This window comes from Vipera ursinii (assembly GCF_947247035.1).
Source record: "Vipera ursinii genome assembly, chromosome: 1".
NCBI classification, from domain to species: domain Eukaryota; kingdom Metazoa; phylum Chordata; class Lepidosauria; order Squamata; family Viperidae; genus Vipera; species Vipera ursinii.
Window position 1 is genome coordinate 358856773 of NC_139512.1, and position 25711 is coordinate 358882483.

Genomic DNA, 25711 nt, shown 5'->3' on the forward strand with positions numbered 1-25711 from the left:
CAGCGATTCACTCAACGGCCGTGGCAGGAAAGGTCGCAAAATGGGTCAAAACCCAACTTTAACAACTGCCTCGCTTAGCAGCGATTTTGGGGGGCATGTCGAGGGCCGCCTGTAGTTTGGGCTAGAGCAGGGCTAGGCAACCTCGGCTCTTTTATGACTCACGGACCTCAACTCCCAGAATTCCTGAGTCAGCTGACTCAGAAATTCTGGGAATTGAAGTCCGTGAGTCATAAAAGAGCCGAGGTTGCCTAGCCCTGGGCTGGAGGCAGGGAGAGACCTAACCTGTTCTTCTCGGCACGGCAGGGCCCCAATTCTGCTTCTCCGCCCAGAAGGGCCACCCACCTTGACCAGAGAGAGTTGCCCCCTCCCCAATGACCCCTCCCCACTCTGGTCCTCACCTTTTCGTCCCACTGCCAGACTCTCCAGAGGTCGTTAATGTGCAGCTCGGGTTCCACGTACTCCTTCCGGTAAAAGGCGATGAAGGGGACCTGCTCCCAGGTAAGACGGGTTTATTAGCGGACGGAAAGGAGGCTGAGGGTGGGGGAGCGGTCAAGGGGGGGGTGGTCTCTGCGGGGAGAGGCAGCTGTGCCCGGAAACCATCCTTAAGTCTGAGGGCTCCGCAGCCGCCGCGGCCCCTTCCACCTGCCTCAAAATGTTGGTTCCTCATGAAGTTGAGGGCTTCCTTGATCTTCTGGATGGTGCTGGGCCCTTTGCGGCTGAAGCTGCTGCTGCTCTGGCCACGATCCAGGTAATCGGAACTCTCCTGGGGAGGGGAGGGGGAGAGAAAAAAGGGGCTGGCACCCACAGAGCTCCCCACAGCTCCTCCGGGGGTCTTCCGAACTGGGCTGGCCGGCCCGAGGTCTCCGCGTCCATCGGGCCCTCTCTCTTTTGCTCGCCCTGCACACCAGTCTTGCCCCCCCACCAACCGAGGCACAAAAGCCCCACAGAAAGGACGGGAAGCGGCTCAAGAGGCCAGAAATTGCTCCGAAAGCCCCAAGTGTAAGCTACTGCTTCTCAACCGTAGCCCCTTGAAGACGCGTGGACTTCAACTCCCAGAATTCCCCAGCCCGCTGGCTGGGGAATTCTGGGAGTTGAAGTCCACCCGTCTTCAAGGGGCTACGGTTGAGAAACTCTAGAGCACGTGGATAGCAGTAATAAAATTATACGAAGGGAGCCCATAATAGCGAGGTACACGCATGGTGAAAATATACGGAGTCCGTTTCGTGGGGTTAGAGCAGAGACGTCAACCTGGCGCCATCCCGTGACGCCGTGAGACGTATCGGGACTCTTTTGCCATTGCCGGCAGCTGGACAGTTCCTGGGTCAGAGGAATTCCAATCCATCACACGCGAGCGATAGGTTCCTTTTTAACATACGCTGCTTCGTAAGGAAAGCCTTAAGGGTTCTCTCTCTCTAAACATCTAGGCTACTTGGCAGGACTTTGGGGCTGAAAGCGAGCCAAGTCAGCCAGCAGGAGGGCGGCGGAGATCTCCGTCCTTCCGCTCACGGTTGTCCCAAAGGAGCTTTCCCCCCCCCCGAAAAGGCAGCTGGACTGTTTTTCCTGGAAAATGTTTCACTTCTCGTCCAAGAAGCTTCATCAGTTCTTCAAACTTCCTTCTTCCTCCCTCCCTTTCTCTCTCTTTCTCCCCCTTCCCATCTCCTTCCCCTCCCTCTCTCTTTCTCCCTCCCTCCCTCCCTCCCTCCCCCAAAGAACTGAAAAAGCTACTTGGATGAGAAGGGAAACGTTTTCAAGGGGGGGGGGAAATAGCCTTTTGGGAAAAGCATCTTTGGGCCAGCCAGCTGGAAGCCCCAGAAGAAGAGATCTGGTGACGGTGTGTGTGTGTGTGTGTGTGTTTGTGTGTGTAGGAATGGCAGCCCCCCCACCCCACCCCCCAGCTTGGCTCAGGGCTCCACAGGGCAAGAGACGCCCCGAGCCACACAAACTCTCAGCGGCTGCTGACCGGCCGGCTGGCAGGGCTCCTGGGGGGACAAGGGGGGGGGGGGTCGTACCTGCAGGGAGATGGTGGGCATGGCAAAGGCGTTCCGGTAGATCCAGTCGGCTTCCTCTTCCAGCTCGTCGTCTTCCGCGCTCTTCACGGGGATGGAGCGCAGCTGGAGGGAGGCAAGGGGAGAAGGGATGGCCTTGGAGACCCCAGCCCCATTTTGCCCAGCCCCAGCCCTCGAGGGTCTAGCAAGGAAGGAAAGGTCAAAAGACAACCTCCCCTCCTCCCCTGTAGGGAACCCAGGCAGTTCTCAAAATTACAACCGTTCGTTTAATGACCGGTCAAAGAGACAACGGCAGCGACTTAGGACCCTACTTCACACTTAGGACCGTTGCAGCATCCCCCAGGGTCGATTTGGACGCTTAGCAACTGGCTCATATTTACGACGGTCGCAGGCTCCCGGGGCCGCGTGGTTCTGGATAGCAACGGGGGAAGCCAGATTCACTTAACATCCGTAGAGCGAACTTAACAACTGCAGTGTTCAACTTACCAGCCGTGCGGGGCAGGAAAGACTGTAGAATGGGGCAAGACTCGCTTAACAATGGTCTCAAGTAGCGACGGAAATTTGGGCTCAAATTTCAAATGAGGTCGTAAGTCGAGAACCGCCTGTATTATTGGCATTTTCCAATCAGTTGTAGCATATTTTTAAGTTTTTAAGAAGGGACTGGACAATCATTTGTCTGAAATGGTTTAGGGCAGGGGTCTTCCAACTGGGCACTTTGATGACTTGTGGACTTCAACTCCCAGAATTCCTCAGCCAGGCACGCGTGCCTGGCTGAGGAATTCTGGGAGCTGCAGTCCACAAGTCCCAAAAGGGCCAAGTTGGAAGACCCCTGGCTTAAAGCATCCTGGCTGAGGAACTCTGGGAGTTGAAGTCCACAAGTCACCAAAGGGCCCAGTTGGAAGACCCCTGGTACAGTGTTTCCTGCCTGAGCAGGGGGTTGGACTAGAAGACCTCCAAGGTCCCTTCCAACTCTATTATTATTATATAAAAAGTAAGGGAAACAGCTCAGTTAGGGAAACCCCCAGGAACGGCTCGCTCTGACGACACCCACCCGCCAAAACAGTCGAGGAACAAGGCGACTCTCCGTGAACCTGTAGGTTCACAAGTGCAGGAAAAAGGTGGCTTTGCTGAAACAGAGATGTATGATTTGCAGGTATGTCAACCACTTCGGAAAAAAGGAACCTGGGCCGGTTGGGGGGAAGCTATAAAGCAATTATGGCACTGTGTGCTTTTTACTCGAAATTAGGGGCAAATGTGTGGATTACTGCCAGACCAGGGGTCCCCAATCCCGGCCCACGGACGGGTCCCGGTCCGTGGCCTGTTAGGAACCAGGCTGTACAAGTAGCAGGCCGGTGAGTGAAGCTTCATCTGTGCAAGCGTGGGATCTAGGTTGCTCATGAAAGTATCTCTCCCCCCGCCCTCCTTGGTCTCTGGTGCCAGGAAGGTTGGGGACCCCTGAGATGCTAGACCAGGGGTCCCCAACCCCCGGGCTGTGGCATGCCGGCAATTGGTCCGCACAAACAAGCAAAGCCCCATCAGCGGGATGCAGGCAGCATACAAACCCACAACCCCTCTGGTCCACAGAAAAACCTTTCTCCATGTTGTGATTCCTCGCCAGCCAGTGGATCCGGCAGCTGAGTCTGAGGAATCAGAAGAGGAGGAGGAGGAGGGGCCCGGAGTGACATCAGAGTCAGTAAGGGTCTGAGGAACTCCAAGACTTGCAGTCGGACAAGGAGCCTGGCCCCTCTACTCGCCCTCAGGCTGAGACCCAGCTGTGCTGGGAGTCTTAAGTTGGACAGGGATGAAGCACAGCTGGGACAAATCCCAGATGCACGACAGCGCCGGCAAGAGAAGCGAGTAGGACAGAGGAATGCAATGGGGCGGCTCCAAAGGTAAAGGAGAAGGCATTAGGAAGCCAGGCCTGGGCTGAATAATAAAAGGGAAGGTGTGGGAGATGCTGGTTGCCGAAGGCAGCCGTTCGTGTTGAGGATCGAGTTTCTGTGGGCTGTGTTTCTTTTGCCTTGGACATTTGACTCAGGTCTGTGAATAATAAAAGGGGTTGGTTTTTTCCTGCGGTTCCTGCCTGCGTATTGGAAGAGGGGTAAGCATAACAAGGACGCACGTAGGCTGGGACAGAACACTCCACGGAAGTGGTCCCTGGTGCCCAAAAAGGTTGGGGACCCCTGAGATGCTAGACGATGCAGGTGGAAGCTAAGCCGCATTAATAAACAGTGATATGGTCATCAGCTGGGCTAAGAGGGCTTGGCTTAAGGCAGGCATATGGGGAAGTTTGCATAAAAACCGGACAGGTGGTCCTCGACTTAACGATCGCGATGGAGCCCAATGTTTCTGTCGCTAAGTGAAACACTTCTTAAGTGAGTTTTGCCCCATTTTGCCACCTTCCTGGCCAGAGCGCTGAAGCGAATCCCTGCAGTGGCGAAGTGAGTCACGCGGCTGTTCGGCCCATCTTGTCAGAGGGTCACCAAAGGGGATCGCCTGAGCCCAGGAAACGGCAACCGTCGTAAATAGGAGCCCGTTGCCAAGGGTCTGAATTCTGATCACGTGACCCGGGGGATGCTGCAAGGCTTGTGTGAAGGGCGGTCGTAAGTCACAGCTTACGCTTCTGCTGTAGCTTCGGTCAGTAAACGAACTGTGGCTAAGCCCAGGACTCCCTGTTCCGTTGAAGGAGGGGCCTTCGCTCCCAGGCAAACCTCCCCCCTCGGGGGGTGGGGGGCTTCGCTGGGCGTTGCCCCCGGGCAGGGGTCGGCAACCTCGGCTCTTTTATGACTCGTGGACTTCAACTCCCAGAATTCCTGAGCCAGCATAGCTCAGCTTGGAAACCTCTCCCTTTCCCCTCAGCGTGGCTGGCTCAGGAATTCTGGGAGTTGAAGTCCACGAGTCATCAAAGAGCCGAGGTTGCCGACCCCTGCCCCCGGGACAGGCCCCACTTCCTGGGACAAGGGGAGGGGCTGAGGCCGGGGTGGTGGGCGGACAAGGAGGGCGGCGCCCTCACCTGGAAGCGCTCGGGCATGTCGGTCACCCGGATCTCGTTGTCCTGGTCGGTCAGGTGGCTGCTCTCCAACTCGCTGGGCTCGTAGATCTCGAAGATGCTGCGACGGCTGACCCGCTTCTTGGCCGCCTTCTTGGGCCGGACGCGGATCTCGCCCTCCGTCTCCTCCGGCTCGTAGTCGTACTCGTCCTCCATCTCCTCGTCATATTCGTTGTATTTCTCAAACTCGTCGTAGTCAAAGTCCACGCCGAAGATCTCCTGAGCTTCCTGCAAGGCTCTGTGGGAGGAAGCAGGGCCACCACCTTCTCAAGAAGGTCCATACCTACAAGTGGATTGAGCTGGCCCCATCCTTAAGAGCCATGCCCCCAACGGAACCACCACCTTCTCCAGAAGGTCCATAACCGGATTGAGCTGGTCCCATCCTTAATAGCCATGCCCCCAACGGAACCACCACCTTCTCCAGGTCCATAACCGGATTGAGCTGGTCCCATCCTTAATAGCCATGCCCCCAACGGAACCACCACCTTCTCCAGAAGGTCCATAACCGGATTGAGATGTTCCCATCCTTAATAGCCATGTCCCCAATGGAACCACCACCTTCTCCAGAAGGTCCATAACCGGATAGAGATGGTCCCATCCTTAATAGCCATGCCCCCAACAGAACCACCACCTTCTCCAGAAGGTCCATAACCGGATTGAGCTGGTCCCATCCTTAATAGCCATGCCCCCAACGGAACCACCACCTTCTCCAGAAGGTCCATAACCGGATTGAGCTGGTCCCATCCTTAATAGCCATGCCCCCAACAGAACCACCATCTTCTCCAGAAGGTCCATAACCGGATTAAGCTAGTCCCATTCTTAATAGCCATACCCCCAATGGAAACATCACCTTCTCCAGAAGGTCCATAACCGGATTGAGCTGGTCCCATCCTTAATAGCCATGCCCCCAACAGAACCACCACCTTCTCCAGAAGGTCCATAACCGGATTGAGCTGGTCCCATCCTTAATAGCCATACCCCCAATGGAAACATCACCTTCTCTAGAAGGTCCATAACCGGATTAAGCTGGTCCCATCCCCAGAAGCCATGCCCCCAAAGGAACCATCACTTTCTCCAGAAGGTCCAGACCCATCAGTGGGCTTAAGATGGCCCCATCCTGAAAAGCCACGCCCCAAATGGCCTTACGGGCACGTCCAACCACCTCCCATCCCAAGGAATGTCTCCCATCTGGAGAGCCTTTCCGAGCAGGAACAGGCTCTTTCTGAAGAGGGAGGAGGAGGAGGCGACTCACGCGTCTGTGTATCCGGGGAGCTTCTTCCTCCATTTGGGCTTCTTCAGTGGTTGCCCATCATCATCCACAATGAAGTCATCGATGTCTAAGAGAAAGAGCAGCAAGAGCCACTGCAGAGCTGCTCTGACCGGGCTCTTGTGTCCCCCCCCCCTGACCAGGTGGGCGGGGCCTGCATTCGCCAGCCGGTCCGGGAGACCCTCGGACCGGGCAAAGGGCATTCGGAGCCCCACAGGGCCAGTTCCTAAGATGGGGACAATGCTTGGGGCATCCCTGGCAGGAAATCCTCTGGCGTTTATTCCTCTCCCGTGCCAGCTTGGTGTGAGCTAGCCTTGGGAAGGGGCGGGAATGAGCCAGAGTAACAGAGTTGGAAGGGACCTCGGAGGTCTTCTAGTCCAACCCACTGCTCGAGCAGGAGACCCTGTGCCATTCCAGACAAACAGCCCACTGTTGGGGAAGGGCCCTTCAGGAAAACCTAACTTGGTCCTGGGAACGAGGGGAGGATGATCAGGAAACTGTAAACTCCAGTAGTCCTTGGCTTACAGCCATTCATTTAGTGACTGTTTGACGTTGCAATGCCACTGACAACAGTGACTTACGACCATTTTTTCGCATTTATGACCAATGCAGCATCCCCAGCCCCAGGGGAGCAAACTTCAGGTGCCCGGCAACTGGGTCATATTTATGACCGTTGCAGGATCCTGGGGTCACACGGTCGCCACGTAGAACCTTCCAACTAGCAAAGCCAGATTTGCTTTAATGACCGCATGACTTACTTAACAACCGTAGTGGTTCACATGACAGTTGTGGCAAAAAAAGGTCGTAAAATGGGGCGCAACTCACTTTAACAACTGCCTTGCTTAGCAATGGAACTGTTGGGCTGAATGGTGGCCCCTGAGGGCTATCTGTGTTCCCCGCCGTGATTTGGCTTGGTATAACACGGGGGGGGGGGTCTCCAACCTTGGTCACTTTAAGACTTGCGGACTCCCAGAATTCCCCAGCCAGCACGGCAGAGCAAGCATTCTGGGAGCTGAAGTCCAGAAGTCTGAAGGTGGCCAAGGCTGGAGAGACTGCCTGGGACAGGGGTAGGCAACCTCGGCTCTTTTATGACTCATGGACTTCAACTCCCAGAATTCCTGAGTCAGCTATGTTGAAGTCCATGAGTCATAAAAGAGCCGGAATCCGGTCCCAGCAGCCCCCCTGGGCTTGTTTGAGGAACCAGGACAGCTGAAGGAAAAGCAGAGGGTCCCAGGGGAGAAAAGGCCCTGCAGTTAAGAAGGCCCCACGCCCCGCTGCACCCTGGTTCAGGTGACCCTGAGGAGACAAACCCCCAGGTTTGTGAAAGAAGGAAGGCAAACGGCCAGCTGTCTGCAAGGAGTATAAATCCTCCCATTCTCCCACCATCCAGTCGGAGCGGAAGAAGCTCCTTGGATGAGCAGCGAAATGTCTTCAAAGGAAAACGAGAAAGTCCAGGTGCCTCCTGGGAAAAAAAGCACCTTTGGGACTTTAGCCACGACCTGGAAGGCTGAGAGCCTCCGAAGACACCTGAAGGAACAGGTGATTTAAGGACATGCTCTCCGTTGTTCTAGGGTAGATTAGCGGCATCTTCGTAGCCACCTCTCTCTCCGCTGCCTAATACGCCTGGACGGTCCAATCTTGGCCCGGCCTGTTAGATGTTTTGTGCCATCCATGGCAGTTTCCCAAAAGGGTCATCAGATGGAGGCAAAGAGGCTTCTTTGCTTCCACTGATGAGCCAAGGGTCTCAGACCCCATTGGCAGAGTGTTTTATGGTCAGGGAGGGACCAAGACCCCCCATAAATACCTCTGCACGAGGGGCTGCTCTTTGTTCTAGTTCTAGCCTCTCTTAAGATTCTACTCCTAGCTCCTAGTTCTTCTTCTGTTTTAGTTATGTAATGCTAGCTTGCTTTTATTTTATTTCTCTCTCACATGCAGGCATGAATGCTTTCATGCCAAGTATTTCTTTCTCTTTGATCTACCATTGAATAAAGCTAATATGATTGCATCTCTGCGTGATGCCTTTTACTTGGAAGCACCTTTAACGATCCATCGACCTCGTGAGATCATCTCACACGGCCTACCTTGAAGGACTGTCGGCTGAGCAAAATTAGCTACTCCTTTAAAAAAAAAAACAACCTTTGCCATTGTCCTTGCAGCTGGACTCGAATACTGGCTGCCCGGCTCTCTTTGGCTACTCGTCTCCAGCGGGGGCGCCCTCTCCCAGCAAGGCACACCTACCGGACTCGTCTTCCTCTTCGTCCTCCTCATCCTCGGCCGTGGCCAGGTGCCCGTCGGCTCCGTCGCCCCCCTCCTCGCCTTCCCCGTCCTGGAAGATCTCTTCCGCGATGGCTTCCTTCTCGTGCTCCTCCTTGCCATACTCCTCCTCCTTGTCGTCTTCGTCATCGGACATTTTCCGCACCCGCCTGAACTTTTGCTAGGGAGGGAGGGGACACACTGAGTCAAAGCTGGCTGAGGAATTCTGGGAGCTGAGGTCCACAAATCTTAAAGCTGCCAAGGTTGAGGACCCCTGCCCCAGAGGAACCCCCCCAAAGGAACAGGCGAGTTGGGGAAGAGCTGCGTACGGATGTCACTAGCAGTGTCACTTTTCCTGAGGCAGAGCGGGTTGGAATGGGACAACTCGCCACGGCCAACTGAACGGCAGGACAAAAGAGTTGGAAGGGGCCTTGGAGGTCATCTAGTCCAACCCCCCTGCTCACCACGGCCAACTCGCCCTGGCCAACTCGCTGTGGGACAACTCAGAGCGGGATTCGCCAACTTCCTTTTCTTTCGCTCGGCCACGTTTTCCTCAAAATGGTTTTACCTCTTCTATCCAAGGAAACCAATCCTATCGTCGTCAGCTTCCCGTAACGCTTTGGTGAATAATAAAACAGAACCGATCCCGCATCGAATCCCCCTACTCTGAGTTGTCCTGCAACGAGTTGGCCGGAGTGAGTAGTAGGCCATGGTGAGTTGGCCGTGGGCCTGGGGGAGTGACCAAAATTGTGGAAACCTTTTGGGAAAAGTGTATTTTTGAGGCTTGATGGCTAATAACACCTTTTTTTTTGGAGTAGTACCATAAAATTATACATCAATGGAAAGATAATCAAGAATGCAATGCAACTAAGTTTGTTCAATTATCTGTACTGTGTTCTACGAAAAGTTACAGTCAAATAACCAGAAAAAGGAAGCACAACTTGCTTAGGTTGATATCAGCTAGCTTTCTTCCATCTGATTGTAGCCAATGAGCATGAGGGATTAGAGAGCCAATCAGGTGTCATCTTGTTTTGGGAATGAGCCAATCAGATCACAGTAGGATTCAGTTATTGATGTCATGTATTGAGAGGACATTTGTCAGTGTGTCATGTGATCACTATCAAGTTGGTTGGAGTTTTTTTGTGTTCTTTCATTGAGTGAGCTTGTAAAACGTAATAAAATCAAAGTAAAGGTGCAAAGAGTTGACTGGTTGCCCAGAAAGCAATGTAAAATAGTATTATTAAGCGAACAAGGCTACAGTTATAAAGAAATTAGAAGAAAAATTGGTGGGAACTTAACCAAAGGTGGCATTTCTACTGTACACTTTTCCCAAAAGGTTACCATAATTTTTGGCCACTACTGTGTTTTATTCGTTCTCTCGTGAAATGTATCGGTTGCCTATCTCACCGTGGGGCCAAGCGGCTTACAATAATGCAAAGGAAGACAATAGCAACAGAACGTAGACTTGTACACCGCTCCTCGTGGCTTTGCAGCCCTCCCCGGGCAGTTTATAATGTCGTCCCATTGCCCCCAAGAACCTGGGGCGTCCTTTTACCGACCTCGGAAGGGATGTAAACGGAAGCCAAAGAACAGAGCCGGAAAATAAACCGTGCAAACGAAGACGAGGAGAACACGAGGGTCCCAAGGACCGCCTTCCTCCCGCCTGACCTTGGAGACCCCCGAGGCTCCCATAAAACTCACCCGTTTCACTTTGACGCCCAGGTTTTCTTCAATGAGGTCAAAGTCATCGTCCTCCAGGCGGTCGTCAAAATCTGCCAGGAGAGAGAAAGTCATGCCGTGTGTGGCCTGGCTGGTTTTTTTTTTTTACCAGAGCCGGTTTTGCTGGCATCAGTGCTGAAATGATGTACTCAATAAAGCTTTACGTACACAGAGAGTTCAAAAAGACTCAAAAGGTGCTTGCTTGGTTGGGTTCATCAGTCAGAACACACACACACACACACACACACACACACACACACACACACACACACACTTAATACTTTTAATAGAATAACAGAGTCCGAAGGGCCCTTGGAGGTCTTCTAGGCCAACCCCCTGTGCCCTAGCAGGAGATCCTACACCATCGTTGCAAATGGTTGTCCAGTCTCTCCTCGAGAACTTCCAGCATTGGAGTACCCACAACGTCTGGTGTCAGGCCGTTCCACTGGCTAATTGTTCTCACTGTCAGGAAATCCCTTAGTTCTAGGTTGCTTCTCTCCTTCACTAGTTTCCATCTGTTGCTTCTTGTCCTGCCTACTACGGCTTTGGAGAATAGCTTGGCTCCCTCTTCTTTTTGGCAGCCACTCAAATACTGGAAGATGCTATCCACCCCCAGCCCTTCTTTTCACTAGACGTACCCAATTCCTCCAACTGTTCTTCATATGTTTTAGCCTCCAGACCCCTAATCGTCTTTTAGTAGCACGCTACACTGGGGTCGCTACCAGACCTTTCCTACCTGAACACGTGGGACGGGCTGATGTGATGGGGCAAAGCCGGTTCCGTGGGCATGCTAGCCCTAGGCCGTGTAAAGCTTTATAGCAGGGGTCCCCAACCCCCGGTCTGTGGACCGGCACCGGGCCGTGGCATGCCAGAAACCAGGCTGCACAAACAAGCGAAGCCCCCTCCACGGGATGCAGGCAGCAGCCGACACCAGGCCCCCTCCGGTCCACGGAGAAACCTCTCCCCACGGAACCGGTCCCGGGTGCCAAAAGTTTGGGGGCCGCTGTTTTATAGGTAATAGCCAACACCGTCCTAGTCATTGCGTGCAACCGTCCCAAACACTCACTGCGTTTTCTCTTCTTGCGGCCAACATCGTCCTCCGAGTCTCCCGAATCGCTGGCCTCTTCCTCCTCCTCCTCTTCCTCATCGTCGTCGTCATTGATGAACCCTTTCAGGTTGCCTTGCTCATCCTGGTCATCTAGGTTCTCCTCTTCTTCCTCCTCTGAAAGGGGCGGCCAAAATTAGACAAAGAAAAACCGAAGGAGACTGGGAGGCCCTAAACGGGACCAAGTGTAAAACCTGACAGAGGCGGAAGGACGCCTGTGTCGCCTGTAGAACGAGGCGTCCCACAAAACCCCTTGGCTTTGGGTCAACAAGCCGGTTTATGAAAGAGTCGTACGGCAAGCAGCTCTCCTTCTGGGGATTGGCAACCCAGATGCGGGTCCAGTTAAGCGAGGAGACCATCAAAAACAGCCGGCAGCTGACCTCAAATTCCAGCAAGGCTGGACGTTGTGGGGCTCCTGACAGGCCAAAGGACTTATCATGACCAAATAAGGCCTTGTCACAAAGGACCGGGGCATCTGTCTGCCATCTCCCGAGGTGATGCCACTTCTCAGGGCGGGTGCTGCGACAGAGAAGCCGAGTCAAGGTCTCTCGAGGGGACCCCCGAGCTGGCAGCTCTGTGAATTTTGGTGAGGCGAGCATTAAGAAATCAGAGAAAGAAAAAGGGCCCCCTCGGCGTGTAGGGCCTGTGTGATGTAGGGCTGTACAGATGGCCAGCTGGGGCTTGAATGGCACTCCGAAAGGGCTTCAAAACTTTGCTCCCTGACGGAAACGGCTGACGGGATCAGCTCTCACACACACACTCTCACACACCCCACTATGCTGTCTGGCTCTTGGTCTTAGTCCTTAGGTAAAGGTAAAGGTTCCCCCGCACATGCGTGCTAGTCGTTTCCGACTCTAGGGGCCAGTGCTCATCTCCGTTTCATAGCCGAAGAGCCAGCGCTTGTCCGAGGACGTCTCTGTGGTCATGTGGCCGGCATGACTAGACGCCAAAGGCGCACGGAACGCTGTTACCTTCCCACCGTAGTGGTCCCTATTTTTCTACTTGCATTTTTACCTGCTTTCGAACTGCTAGGTTGGCAGAAGCTGGGACGAGTGACAGGCGCTCACTCTGCTACGCGGCACTCGGGATTTGACCTGCCAAACTGCCGACCTTCTGATTGACAAGCTCAGCATCCTAACCCACTGAGCCACCGCGTCCCTAGTCCTTACACCTCTCTTTTTAATCATAGCTGCTTTTGCATTTATCTTTCTTATTGTCTGCAAGCCACCCAAGGCTGCCTTATCAGGGAGATGGGCAGCATACACATTTAGCAAATCAGTTAACACGAGGAGCGCGCTGGCTCATGTGGTTAGGATCCGGGGTAAGGGCTTTGCAAGCCCACGTTCAAGACCCGCGTGCTGCTGTGTGGCAGGGTGAGCTGCTGTCCTTCGCTCCACTCCTTGATGGGGACATGAAAAGAGCCCACCCCACCCCACCCCGCAAACCGGGCGTCCCCTGGGCCTCGGTGATGTCACTGGCCAATCCTTCCAATCCTTAAAAGGCGCCTCCGACACAAACAGGGACAGGGGAATCAATTTACGTGGGCATGTTCTGGATTGCCCAAATCGTTGCTGTGCCAGGGCATTCTGGGCCAACTGCAGCCTCTGAATGCTTTTCAAGGGCAGCCCCACACGGAGAACGTTGCAGCAAACCAGGGGTCTTCCAACTCGGCCCTATGATGACTTGTGGACTTCAACTCCCAGAATTCCTCAGCCAGGCGCCTGGCTGAGGAATTCTGGGAGTTGAAGCCCACAAGTCATCAAAGGGCCGAGTTGGAAGACCCCTGCGGTAATCCCACCGTGATTTGATCAGGACACGGGTTATCGTGAATACGGCCCACACAGGATTTATTTTGTTGAATGTATTTGCTGTCCGTCTTCTAACGAAACGGCTTTTAACGTTAACAAATCCAGGGACCGAAAGCCGAACCCGTGTGCTGGGAACGAAGCTCACCATCTTCATCTTCCACAAACTTTTTGGGGGGTCTGGAGACCACTTCCCCATCTTCGTCATACTCCTCCTCCGATTCCTCAGCTTCGCTTTCCACAAAGTCGGACATGGCTGTGGTGCTCAGTCGCGCTGCCTGCAGGGGAAAAAAAAAGAGGCTGCAGTTGTTAAACTGGCCTGGAAAAGTGCTTTTCACGATCGGCGCAGAAATTACGCTTTTATAAGCTTCTGAGATTCAGAACGTTTGCAACCGACGGCCGGATGAGGCCGCAGAGAATACCAACCTTTCCACTCCCCACCAGCCGGTCAGAACTGAAGAGGCTTCTGATCTCAGAATCCATTTATATCACATTCATAAATGCATGTTTAAAACATTATCTCCCCCCCCCCCGGGGATTCTGCCGTCTCCCGAGGAAGGAGGAGCGGATGCGGATTCAGCCTGCCTTAGGTTATTTCAAAGACCAAGGGGAACCTTTTGAACTGGGGGGGGACAAAGGGGAGGGTTAGAGAAGAAGGCATCTGGGTTGTGTCTTCTTTTAATTCTGGAGAGGAAGAAGGCAATAACCATAAAGATCTGAAGTTCCCTTTTTCCCAAGAAAGGGATGACACGAAGTAAAATGATGGGGGGCTGACCAAATGGGGTTGAGGGAAGGGGGATTGAACTGGGAACTCTTTATAAAGTTTCAAGGTCCTGTCTTGTATTTCCAACAAGGTTCAAGGTTTTGGTTATGATCTTTAAGTCCTTACATGGCATGGGTCCGGGATACCTCGAGGACCACCTGCTGCCGGCGTCAACTCCCCTCCGCCCTGTGCGTTCCCACAGAGAGGGCCTCCTCAGGGTGCCTCCGGTCAGGGAATGTCGACTGGTGGCCCCCAGGGGGAGGGCCTTCTCTGTGGGTGCCCCGGCACTATGGAACCAACTGCCGGTTGAGCTCCGGATGGCATTGGACCTCCGATCCTTCCGTCGCAGGTTGAAGACCCACTTGTTTGAGTTAGCTGGTCTGGCCTGAAGGGGAATATGGGTTTTTTAATTGGTTTTATTATTTTACTATTGCTGTATTTTAATTGGGCATGGTTTAATTTTCTTTTAATTTTTGTATACCTATTAATATATGCCCTTTGAACCGCCCTGAGTCCCTAGGGAGAAGGTCGGTATAGAAATCCAATAAATGAAATGAAATGAATGAATGAAATGAAACCAAGCATGTCCTAGTAAAATTTCCTTTTGGACTAGAACTGACTCCAAGGGTTTTTGTTTTCCTAAGACGTGGATTGGGGTGGGTCCTGACATCTGAGATGAGAAGCAAGACGTTTTCAAAGGAAAACGAAAAACCCAGGGAAGTCCAAGTTGATTTTTGGGAAAAGCACCCACAGGGCAACCTTGGCCTGGAGGATGGAGACTCCCCCATGGGCATTTTACTCATTTACAAATAAGACACCGAGGTGGTGGCTAATCAGCACTGCACAAGTTTCACAACAGGAAGAGGTCAGCCTATTCCAGCAGTTCCAAGTCCAAGTTCTTTTCCAGAGAACAACAAACATTTTATAACCGCCCAGGAGCGGACAAGGCCAAACAAACACAAGCTGAAGATACAGCACAGCCTCACTAATTACTACTGTTTTCCACTCTTTACGGCTTGGGAGCAGAATCTCGCCCTTGTCTAGGTCAGGGCTTTTCAACCTTTTCACCCACTGTACCACTTTTAGGATATGGCAACATCCGAGTACCACCAGTCGCCTAGCAAGGTGTGAAACACTTGCTGACCCTGCCCCCCCAAAAAAGGAAAAAAGTGATGAAGTACAGGTAGTCCTCGACTTACAGCAGTTCCAGCTGATCAGCGCTTCTTCTGGGCTCAGCGCCGAGCTCCAGCTGGAGCCTGGCGCTGATCCTGGCGCTTCCGCCCAGCCCTGCAGCTCCAACTGTCTCTCGCTCTGGCTTGTGCGGTATTGCCACCAGTTCAGCTCATTCCCCTCCGCCACTACTTCTCTAGGATGGCCGCGTACTACCTGCCAGGTGCCAATGTACCACAGGTGGTACCCGTACCACTGGTTGAAAAGCCCTGGACTAGGTGACGTCTAGATGCTTTTCTTATAAAAAAAAAAGCTAAATTCCAGCAGTCAGAAGAGTCAGGCAGCCTTTGAATTAAGCTTGTGGGATGGCAGCTCGACTCACAAGCATTCATTTAGTGAACGTTCAAAGTTACAACCGCATGGCTGACTCCGGAATTCTGAGAGTTGAAGTCCACCAGTCCTAAAAGAGCCAAGGTTGCCTACCCCTGCTCCAGGGTCTCCACAGGTATTACCCAAATCTACTAGCCTGAGCCCAGTGCTAGGTAGCTGTGGCAAGGCCGCCCATGCAGTGGCAGTGCTCCAATTGGTTCCTGGCGCCCGAGCCTATCACCTGAGTCCCACACCTGGCTACATGCAGGGCGGCAGCACCTCGGACAGCCACACAGATCCAGCTGCTCCAGGGCCACCTCTGGTGGCAGCAATAACAAAGGCGCAGCCCTAAATTTGTCGTGAGGAGCTACAGTCGCCCCAAGGCTTGCAGCTGCACGGGCCCAGGCCCCTTAGCTCAAGGCGACAGCGGGGCAGGAAGTGAAAAGGGCAGGTTGCTAGACCTGCGCGAGGACTGATGGCCTCTCGCCAGGGTGCTGTGAAAACAAGACAAACAAGGGTAAACCACACTGGAATCGTTCCAGAAGCACGGCGGCCAAGGCAGGCCGCACCCTCTCTGCATAGGTGGTCCTTGATTTACAACGGTTCACTTAATGACCGTTTGAGGTCACAACAGCACTGAGAGACTTCTGACCGTTTTTCAGACTTACGACCGTTGCAGCGTCCCCAGGGCCATGTGATTTACATTCAGATGCTTGACAACTGACCCACATTTATGATGGTTGTGGTGTCCCAGGGGTCACGTGATCCCCTTTTGCGACCTTCTGAGCAGCAAAGTCAATGGGGAAGCCGGATTCACTTAACGACCGTGTTACTAATTTAAGAACTGCGGCGATCCACTTAACAAAAGTGGCAAGAAAAGGCGCAAAATGGGGCAAAGCTGGCAACAAATTTCTCACTTAGCAATGTAAATTTTGGGCTCCACTGTGGTCGTAAGTTGAGGACCTCCTGTAGTTTGGGATTCAATCGTGGGGTCCTCAGTGCCCTCTGAGCTTGGCTGTTTTCTTGCATACGTCTCATTGCCAAACTAGGCAACGTCACCAAGGCTGGTCAGGAGTGGAGTTAAAATGAGAGCAAAGCCCGTCTCCTAATAGTACTGAGGACGTTACCTAGTTTGGTAAGGAAACGTCTGCAACCAAACAACCAGGCTCAGAGAACACCAAGGACCGCACTGCTCTCCCCAGCCTCAGCCTCCCACTAGCACCACCTCCACTGCCAAGGGCCCAGCAGTCAGGGGCCACCTCCTTGCAAGCCTCAACTCCACCTGCGCCCGATCAAACTGCAATTGAGTGCTTGCCATCATTAAGTTTGCAGGTGATACCACCGTAGTGGAGATGAAAGGGGGGTGTGTACAAAAACTATCCATATGGTGTTTAGAGAACAACTTGCACCTGAACATCGGCAAGACGAAAGAGATGGTGCTAGACTTCCAGAGGAAGAGAGGGGAACCAGCCCCACTTTACAATGGGGGGGCGGGCCTGTGTGGAGAGAGTTTCCTCCTTTAAATTCCTAGGAGTCTACTTCTGTGAAGATCTTACCTGGAAAGTCAATACATCCCAGGTGGCCAGAAAGGCCCAACAGAGGCTTCAATTTCTCAGGGTCTTGCAGAAGAACAGGGTAGAACAACAGCTAATGACCCTCTTTTACCGCTCTACTATAGAGACCGTCCTCACACACTGTATTGTAGTTTGGTATGCTGGCCTGACAACCGCGGAAAGTATTACAGAAGGTGGTGAGCACAGCACAAGACATTGTGGGCTATCCCGACACCACTGGATGACCTCGCCAGGGCCCGCTGCCTTGGAAGAGGAAAATTCTTAGGGATGACTTACACCCTGGACAGTATCTCTTTACTCTCCCACCATCGGGTAAGAGATACAGGAGTATAGCCAGCCATGCCAACAGGCTGAAGAACAGCTTTTATCCATGGGTTGTTAGGCTCCTGAACGGGAAATAATTTTATAATTTTATGTATGAGTGACTTGCGAGGCCGGTGCGTTGTGCAATTAGCTCACATGGTGTAATAAGATGGAGGATTTGTGTCACTGTAAGTTGGGGGTGGGGGCACGAAGGGAGGCTCAGCCAATCTCAATGTATACGTGGTTGTACTTTGAGAATAAAGGTTCATTCATTATGCGATCCTTGTTGTTACCTCGTCCAAACACCCATTTTTAATTCCTTGCTTGGTACCTGTGAGCCATTGGCGACTCCTGGCGACTGCCTGCACTGCAGTTTTCTTGGAAGTGGTTTGTTATTGCCTCCCTCCTAAGGCAGTGTGTGTGTGACCGGCCCAAAGTCACCCAGCCGGCTTTCATGCCTAAGGTGAGATCAGAACTCGCCACCTCCCAGTTTACAGCCTGATGCCTTAACTGCTATACCAGCCTCACTCTTTTACTACGTGACTGGCTGCCATTACTCTGGTAGGTGAATAATACTCTGCAGGAATTTTGGGGTTTCCTAAAGAAGTTGCTAATTGCAGAGCTCTGCGTTCTTCCTTTTTTTTCTTCAAGCAAGGGGCCCTCCCTCTCCTGCCAGCCTTAAAAAAGCATTTCAAAGCATCTCCTAAATCAGGGGTAGGCAACCTCGGCTCTTTTATGACTCGTGGACTTCAACTCCCAGAATTACTCAGCCAGCAGGGGGAGGGCTGCTGTCACAGAGGACCCCAAAGCGGAGAAAGACGATGGAGCGGGGTGTCCAGCCATTGGCAACTTTAAGATTTGTGGAGCTCCCCACCATGGGGAGTTATGGGAGCTGAAGTCCACAGGTCTTAGAAGTCACCAAGGCTGGACACCAATGCTCAAGGCGATGTCCGAGTCAGAGCGAGTCCACTGCATGTTCCTCAGTCCCACCTGGGCAAGGGTCAGTGCCCAGCTAAGGCACACCCGCCAATCAAACCCTTTGCAGGATATACGGAAAGTACGAGAACGAGCTCAGGAACCCAGAAACGAGGTCTCAGGGTGGGTGGGAGGGAGGGAAGGTTGGCCGTCCCAAGTTTCTTTCCGTCTGGTTCGCCTACAACTCCTGCATTATTCTGCAGCACTGCAGAGGGCTAGGAGACAGGCAGTCCTCGACTTACGACCACAAAGGAGCTGCAGATTTCCATGGCTGAGCCAGTTTTTTCCCATTTTATGACTTTTCTTGCACCGGTTGTTAAGTAAATCCCTGCAGCGGTTGAGTTAGTAACAGGGTTCTTCAGAGAATCCGGCTTCCCCATTGACGGGGCTGACCGGAAAGTCGCCCAAGGGATCACATGGCCCTGGGACTCCAGGACCATCATAAATATGAGTCGGTCGCCAAGAGCCTGAATTTTTATCTTGCGGCCCTGGGGATGCCGCAACGGTCTTAAGTGTGAAAAATGGTCATAGCTCACTTTTTTTCAGTGCTGTTGTAACTTCAGACGGTCACTAAACGAGCTGTTCTGACGGCCTGTAAACAGGACCCTGCCAGCAGGGGGGTTCTTCACGCCCAAGAAGACCCCTGTGGTATTTCTGACTACCGCCCACCTTCAGTACATGTGGCCCATCAACCAACACACACACACACACACACACACACACAGAGGACCTCAAATCCTCTACTCCTCTGCCTTCTTCACCTCCAGAGGGCGGGGGCCGCTTTGGATGACTGCAGGAAACCTGCCTGAGCAACTGGAAGAAAACATTAGAAATGCAAACAGGAAATCTCCGCCACAAACAGCAGCAGCCTCTTATCCCCTCTGGTTTATCGGCGGCTAGTCCTCGATTTACAACCATTTCGATTAGCGACCGAAGCTACAAGGGCACTGGAAGAACGACGAGTTATGACCCGTCGCGGCATCCCCCTGGGTCCTGTGATCAGAATCAGGGACGCTTGGTGACCGACGGTGGCCGCAGCCTCAGGCGATCCCCCTTTTGTGACCTGCTGACCAGCGAAGTCAATGGGGAGGGGGGATGGAGCCGGCCGCCAACTTCACAGCTGCGGCGACTGGCTTGGAAAAGGGGGCGAAACCCACTTAGCCACAGGGATTCTGGGGCTCCACTGCGGTCTTAAGACGAGGACCAACTTTATTTGGATCTGTCTATGGCAGGGGTCTTCAAACTTGGCCCTTTTATGACTTGTGGACTTCAACTCCCAGAATTCCTCAGCCAGCTGGCTGAGGAATTCTGGGAGTTGAAGTCCACAAGTCATAAAAGGGCCAAGTTTGAAGACCCCTGGTCGATGGTTTTTCAACTCCTCTGCCCCTCCCCCCCCCGCCTCTGGGCAGGGCTGCTTGCCGTGCCAGCTTGGGCGGGGGTGGGGAGGAAGGGGGGGGGCTCCAACTGCAGGTCAGGCCCACCGACCCCCCCCCAGAAAAGACCACCCTCCCCCCTCGCCCCCCTCCCTCTCCCCAGAGGCCCAGCGGGACTCCCGGGGGCGGGGAGGGGGGGTTACGCAATCCCAGCCTGGCCCTCGCGGCCTCCGAGGGCTGCCCGGCTGGGCCGAGGGGCCTCCCCGCCTCCATCGCGGCCCAGGGGCCCGCTCCGGGACACTCCGTCCTCGGCCCCTCCCCCCGCCCCGCGCCGGCCCGCCTCACCTCAGTCGGGGAAAATGGAGGCCTCGGCGCTGCCTCAGCCGCCGCGGCGACGACGACCACGACGACGACGATGACGCAGGGGGCGGGGCGGGGCGACGAGAGGAAGCGACTTCCGGGCCGTGGCGCCAACTTCCGCGGCGGCCAGCGGGGCGCTCTGCTCTGCGTAGAGCTCCCTCTCTGTGGTCAGAGGAGGGCGGGGGAGGGGAGGAAAAAAAAACCAAACCGTTGTGCCGGAAGTTCCTGGGCCGCTCTGCGCGCCGCCGCCTCTGTCGCTTCTTTCCTGTCAGAGTCGACCGGCGGCGGAGAATGACGCGGGCGGCGGCGGCGGCGGCGGCGGCGCTGCTGCTGCTGCTGGTTCTGGGCCCGGGCGAGGCGGGCGAGGCCGGCGCGGTGACCTGCGGCTCGGTGGTGAAGCTGCTCAACCCGCGCCACGGGGTCCGCCTGCATTCGCACGACGTCCGATACGGGTCCGGTACGACCCGGGTTCCTCGCTTAGCCGAGGGGGGAGGGGCGGGTGTGAGAGGGGAGGCGCGCGCTCTGCGCATGCTCAGCGGCGCTCCCGTCCCTAGGGGAAGCGGCTGGTGGGACCCCCCCCGGAGGACCGCCCCTCTCTCCGGACCCAGACCCCTTATTTGGGGCAGGAGGAGGGGGTCTTCTCGCCCGGAAAGAGTCGTGTAGTCCTCATCTAACGACCCGAACTAGGATCTGAATGACCGCGGCTAAGCAAGCGGTCAGGTGAGAGTAGCCATGGTTGTTAAGTGAATCGTGGGGTCGTTAAGTGAATCCGGCTTCCCCTGTTGGAAGCCAGCCCGGGAAGGCCTCAAGTGGTTCCGACCGGTTTACAAGGGCCCGAATGTTGACTGCGGGGGTGCTACGATGGTCGTAAGCGCAAGGACCAGTCGTAACTTACTTCGAGGGGCTGGGTGCGGTCTGCACCAGCTCAGGGGCACTCCTGTCTCTACCACAAGCATTTTACACCATCACCACGAGGCCCGACCTTCTCTCCAGCCGGGGCCCAGGCCCCCTTACTTGGGGGGGGGCTTCTCACCCTCCCTGACCGCTTCACAGCCCCACAATCAGTTGCTGGCCCTAGTGATAAAGAGTCATGTACAGGCAGTCTTTGACTTACAACGGTTCGTTTAATGACTGATCAGAGTTACAACGGCACTGGAAAAAGGGACCTATGGCTGCAGAATCCCCAGGGTCACATGATCAATATTGAGACTCTTGGCAACTGACTCACATTTATGACGGGCGGTCACAGTGTCGCGGGGCCAGGTGATCCCTTTTCTGTTCTGGCCAGCAAAGTCAATGGAGAAGCCAGATTCATTTACCAACCCTGCTTCCTTCCTTGGGATCACCTGATGGTGCCCTTTCCTAGCCTGGTCTCGCCGTCCTCCTCACGGCACAAACGGCCACCAGCAACTCAGGGCAGCAGCAGGGGGGATTTGAGGGCTTCCCCCCTCTTCAAAGATTCTTGGGTGCGTCTAGTGGTGAGCGGGAGATCATTATGGTGAACCAACACCACACCAGAACTGGCGCTGTAGAAAATCCCGCCAAATGTGAAGATGCCAAAGGAGTCCGGCTACTGAAGTCCATGGAGCCTGGTTCGACCATCAGTTCAGACGTCTACTGTGAAACGTTACGGAAACTCAGATGAGCCATCCGTAACGAGTGTCGGGGCCTGCTGACTTCTTGGTGTTGGTTCATGATAATGCTCGCCCACACACTGCTAGACGCACCCAAGAACTTGTGAAGCAGTTCCATTGGGATGTTTTTGATCACTCCAATAGCCCAGATTTGACACCGAGCAACTGCGACTAAGAAATTTCAAACCTCGTAAGACATTATGACAAGGGCCTCCATTTGAATGGTGATTATGTTGAAAAGTCATGTAATGTTGAACAAAGAGAAGCAACCTAGAATTAAGGAGAAACTTCCTGGCAGTGAGCTCAATTAACCAGTGGAACTACCTGCCTCCAGAAATCGTGAGCACTCCATCACTTGAGATTTTTAAGAAGAGACTGGACAGTTGCCTGTCTGAGATGGTATAGGTTCTCCTGCTTGAGCAGGGGGCTGGACTAGAAGACCTCCAAGGTCCCTTCCTGATTCTATTCTATTCTATATTCCTATTCTATTCCTATTCTGTTCTGTTCTATTCTATTCTCTATTCTATTCTGTATTTTCTGTTCTGTTCTATTCTGTATTCTGTTCTGTTCTGATGTGTATAATAAAAGTTCTGTATCTGCGAGTGTCTGTCATTGATAACCAAACGGAGGTTTATCTCCGAATTGCCCTCGTATCAATCACTGTCCTTGGAGTGTTTCGCAGGGTAAACAATCAGGATGGAGGCTGGACTGAGCTGGGGGGGGCTTCGAAGTCACCTGCTTCGTGTGCTTCTCTGTTCGACCAGGCAGTGGGCAGCAGTCGGTGACCGGAGTCACAAGTGTGGACGACAGCAACAGTTATTGGCGAGTCCGGGGCAAGTCGTCTGGCGTTTGCGAAAGAGGCATCCCGGTAAAATGTGGGCAGACAATCCGCTTGACCCACATCAACACAGGCCGCAACCTACACAGCCACCATTTCACATCTCCCCTTTCGGGCAACCAGGTGAGGCAACCAGGTTACCATGAATGGCTGGCAAGGAGGGGGGGGGGCTTCAGCCCTTGTGGAGCTGGCAATTGCATTTTTTTAAAAATTCGGAGTCGCTGTGATTCAGGGTCAGCCTGTGGGTTCGGCAGTTGGGTCGGATGACTCAGAGGAGGAGGAGGGGGGTGTTGAAGACCTTGCTGAGGGGGTTGAAGATCTTGCTGATGAGAGCCCTCAGCCAGGCCCCTCCCACTTGGTCACCACGGAGACCCAGCTGTGTGAGCCTGACAGCGTGGATGAAGATGACCCACAGCTGGCCCTGTTCAAGGACGCCCGACGCAGGAGGCAGTCAATTAGCAGTAAACAGGAAGGCAATGGGGCTTCTCGGAAGGAGGCAGAGAGAAGCCACGCCCTGAACTCTATATAAGGGGAATGTGTGGGGAGGGCTGGTTTGCTGAAGGCAACCGCTTGGATAGTTCGTGTTTCTTAAAGCTCCTGTTTCTTGGTTCGTGGCTTGTTTGTTTTTGTAGCTATAAATTTGGCAGGCGTAATTCCAGCCTCTTGCCGTTTATAAAGGGGTTGTCCCTGCCTATTCTGCAGGGCCGGTAGCAGGCTGGTACAGAACAGTCGCCTAGCAGAGTGAGGCGGCCGTTGGATTAACTTGGGGGTGGGGAACTATGGCCCTGTGGACTTCAATTCCCAGAATTCATGGCTGGCTCAAGAATTCGGGTGGGTGGGTTGAAGTCCACAAGTCATAAAGGGACTGTAGTTCCCCACCTCTGTATTAAATGAACGAGTGAATAAGGAAGGAAGGAAGGAAGGAAGGGGAAGGCAAAGGAAGTTGGGCTTGCATATCCAGGTCTCTTGCTTCTACAAGCCCATGCTTGGTTCTGTGGCAAGGGTGCTTTTGTCTTTGCATGTAGGAAGCTCCTCTTTTAGGGTAAAGACCCCCATCGGCCTGGCTCCTGTCCAGGTCTCTGGCAGGGGTCCTTGCCGCCCCAAGCTGACCTGACGAAGAGGGCTGGCTTCCCCTGTTGAATTTTTTCAGCCTAGGATTTCCAACTGAGTAGAAGTAACTCCATCTCTGCTGCAGCAAAGGGTAAGGGAGTTGCAAGGACCCACCTCTGCTGACCACCCAAGAAAGCAGAACTCTTGAAACAGGCATTGTCTGAAAAGGAAACTTTTATTAGGGGTCAGCGACAGTAGGGAAGTCAAGGCGAGATCTGGGGAAAGTCCCGCTTGAACGGTATAGTTAAACCAGCAATCCTCCTCCTCCCACCAAAGTCACAGTGTCCATTTGAAATCCAGCCAATCCACAGGGGACACGATGCTTGGGTAAGTGGCACGGTTGGTTGGCGCGCATCTCAAGGTCTTCCCCACTTTCGTTTCTCCCTAATAAGTGGAGAGAGGCGGGAGTGCAGAAGCAGAAAGCGAAAGTTATCCCAAGGGAAAGCAAATTCCCCCCCCCCACCAGCAGAATGGCAGGCCCCAAACAAGAGCAGATATGCAGGGAAAACAAAATAAGGATTTCGGGACCAGACAGGAGTCTTACTTACAGATGTTTGGGGAAATCTTCTGCTTCTGGAGTGTATTTCATAGAAAAGTAGGGCTGGAAGGTGACTTTGGAGATCTTCTAGTCCAGGGGTAGGCAACCTCGGCTCTTTTATGACTCGTGGACTTCAACTCCCAGAATTCCTGAGTCAGCTGACTCAGGAATTCTGGGAGTTGAAGTCCATGAGTCATAAAAGAGCCGAGGTTGCCTACCCCTGTTCTAGTCCAACCCACTTACCCGAGGCAGGAGTCCTTATAACCATTCTGGACAATTAGCTCTCCAATCTCTTCAAAATCTCCAGTGATGGAGCACTCACAACCTCTAGAGGCAAGTAGTTCCATCGATTAATAGTTCTGACTGTCAGGAAATTCCTCTTTAGTTCCAGGTTGATCTCCTTCTTCCTTCCTTCCTTCCTTCCTTCCTTCCTTCCTCCTTCCTTCCTTCCTTCCTTCCTTCCTTCCTCCCTCCCTCCCTCCCTCCCTCCCTCCCTCCCTTTTCCTCTGCTCTGTGCAGGATCCTCCTACCATCCCTGGAGGGAAGCAGTTCGATTGGTTCACTGCCCTCCCTGTCAGGAAATTCCTCCTTAGTCCCACCCTCAGGGCCTTCGGAGGATGTTCCTCATTACACACTCGTCCCGCCACCCTTGTATTCACCGAACGCACACAGCCGCCCCCTTTACCATACGGCGACATTCCCATTACGCCCCCCCTCCCTCCCTTTGCACAGTGTTTGAAGCGTCCCTCCCCGCTCTCCGTTCCAGGAGGTCAGCGCGTTCGGGGAGGACGGTGAGGGTGACTTCCTGGACGACTGGACAGTCCTGTGCGACAGCGAATATTGGGAGAGGAAGAGCGAGGTGCGCTTCAGGCACGCGTCCACCGAGGTGCTTCTCTCGGTCACCGGGGAGCAGTACGGACGGCCTATCCACGGGCAGAAGGAAGTTCACGGCCTGACTTACTCCGGCCAGGACAGCTACTGGAAAGCCATGGAGGGTATCTTCGTGAAGCCTGCGGAATTGCTGAAGGCCGACCTCTTCCACGCAGAACTATGACCTTAAAGGAGTTCTCTCAATGCCCGCAGCTGCAGGCCATCGAGTCTGTAGAGTTTTCCAGGCTGTGGTTTGATGACCCAGACCAGGGGTAGGCAAGCTTGGCTCTTTTATGACTGGTGGACTTCAACTCCCAGAATTCCTGAGCCAGCCATGCTGAGGAGAAAGGGAGAGGTTGCCATGCTGAGCCATGCTGGCTCAGGAATCCTGAGAGTTGAAGTCCACCGGTCATAAAAGAGCCAAGATTGCCTACCCCTGACCCAGACAGACCTGGGAGTGGCAGGCACTGCTCGGCTGCCAAGACGGGGCTTTTTCCCACCAGCTACAAAGGACAGTAGCATTTCTGCCCCGGTTCTCCGCCCGCGGCCCACTGGGGGGCTTCAGACCTGGGGGGGCCCCTCTGGGAATCCGCCGTAAATAAACATTGTATATCAAAATACCTGTTGCAA

The 25711-nt window shown here is 53.8% G+C and overlaps 2 protein-coding genes across 2 annotated transcripts in view; one reads left to right on the plus strand and one right to left on the minus strand.

Annotated features, from left to right (window-relative positions):
• Positions 1–20165, minus strand: part of SUPT6H (SPT6 homolog, histone chaperone and transcription elongation factor) — a 53856-nt gene extending 33691 nt beyond the window's left edge. Inside the window, exons 1-10 of the mRNA XM_083349579.1 lie at positions 20077–20165; positions 13353–13482; positions 11361–11516; positions 10277–10347; positions 8561–8756; positions 6308–6392; positions 5020–5293; positions 2010–2111; positions 647–763; positions 399–488 (exon numbers count right to left, since the gene is read on the minus strand). Of these exons, the coding sequence (XP_083205705.1) occupies positions 399–488; positions 647–763; positions 2010–2111; positions 5020–5293; positions 6308–6392; positions 8561–8756; positions 10277–10347; positions 11361–11516; positions 13353–13458 (1197 nt within the window). The 5' untranslated portion in view covers positions 13459–13482; positions 20077–20165. The remainder of the gene's footprint in view (positions 1–398; positions 489–646; positions 764–2009; positions 2112–5019; positions 5294–6307; positions 6393–8560; positions 8757–10276; positions 10348–11360; positions 11517–13352; positions 13483–20076) is intronic.
• Positions 20166–20361: 196 nt separating this feature from the next.
• On the plus strand, positions 20362–25711 carry SDF2 (stromal cell derived factor 2). The gene is made up of 3 exons (XM_083379639.1): positions 20362–20548; positions 22490–22686; positions 24978–25711. Exons 1-3 carry the CDS (start codon positions 20383–20385, stop codon positions 25263–25265), a joined length of 651 nt encoding a protein of 216 aa, XP_083235765.1. The 5' UTR covers positions 20362–20382; the 3' UTR covers positions 25266–25711.

Coding starts and splice junctions, on each gene's coding strand:
- SDF2 (XM_083379639.1), top strand. CDS start 20,383: ATGACGCGGGCGGCGGCGGCGGCGGCGGCGGCGCTGCTGCTGCTGCTG. Junction 20,549..22,489: donor CGACGTCCGATACGGGTCCG/GTACGACCCGGG, acceptor CTGTTCGACCAG/GCAGTGGGCAGCAGTCGGTG. Junction 22,687..24,977: donor CTCCCCTTTCGGGCAACCAG/GTGAGGCAACCA, acceptor TCTCCGTTCCAG/GAGGTCAGCGCGTTCGGGGA.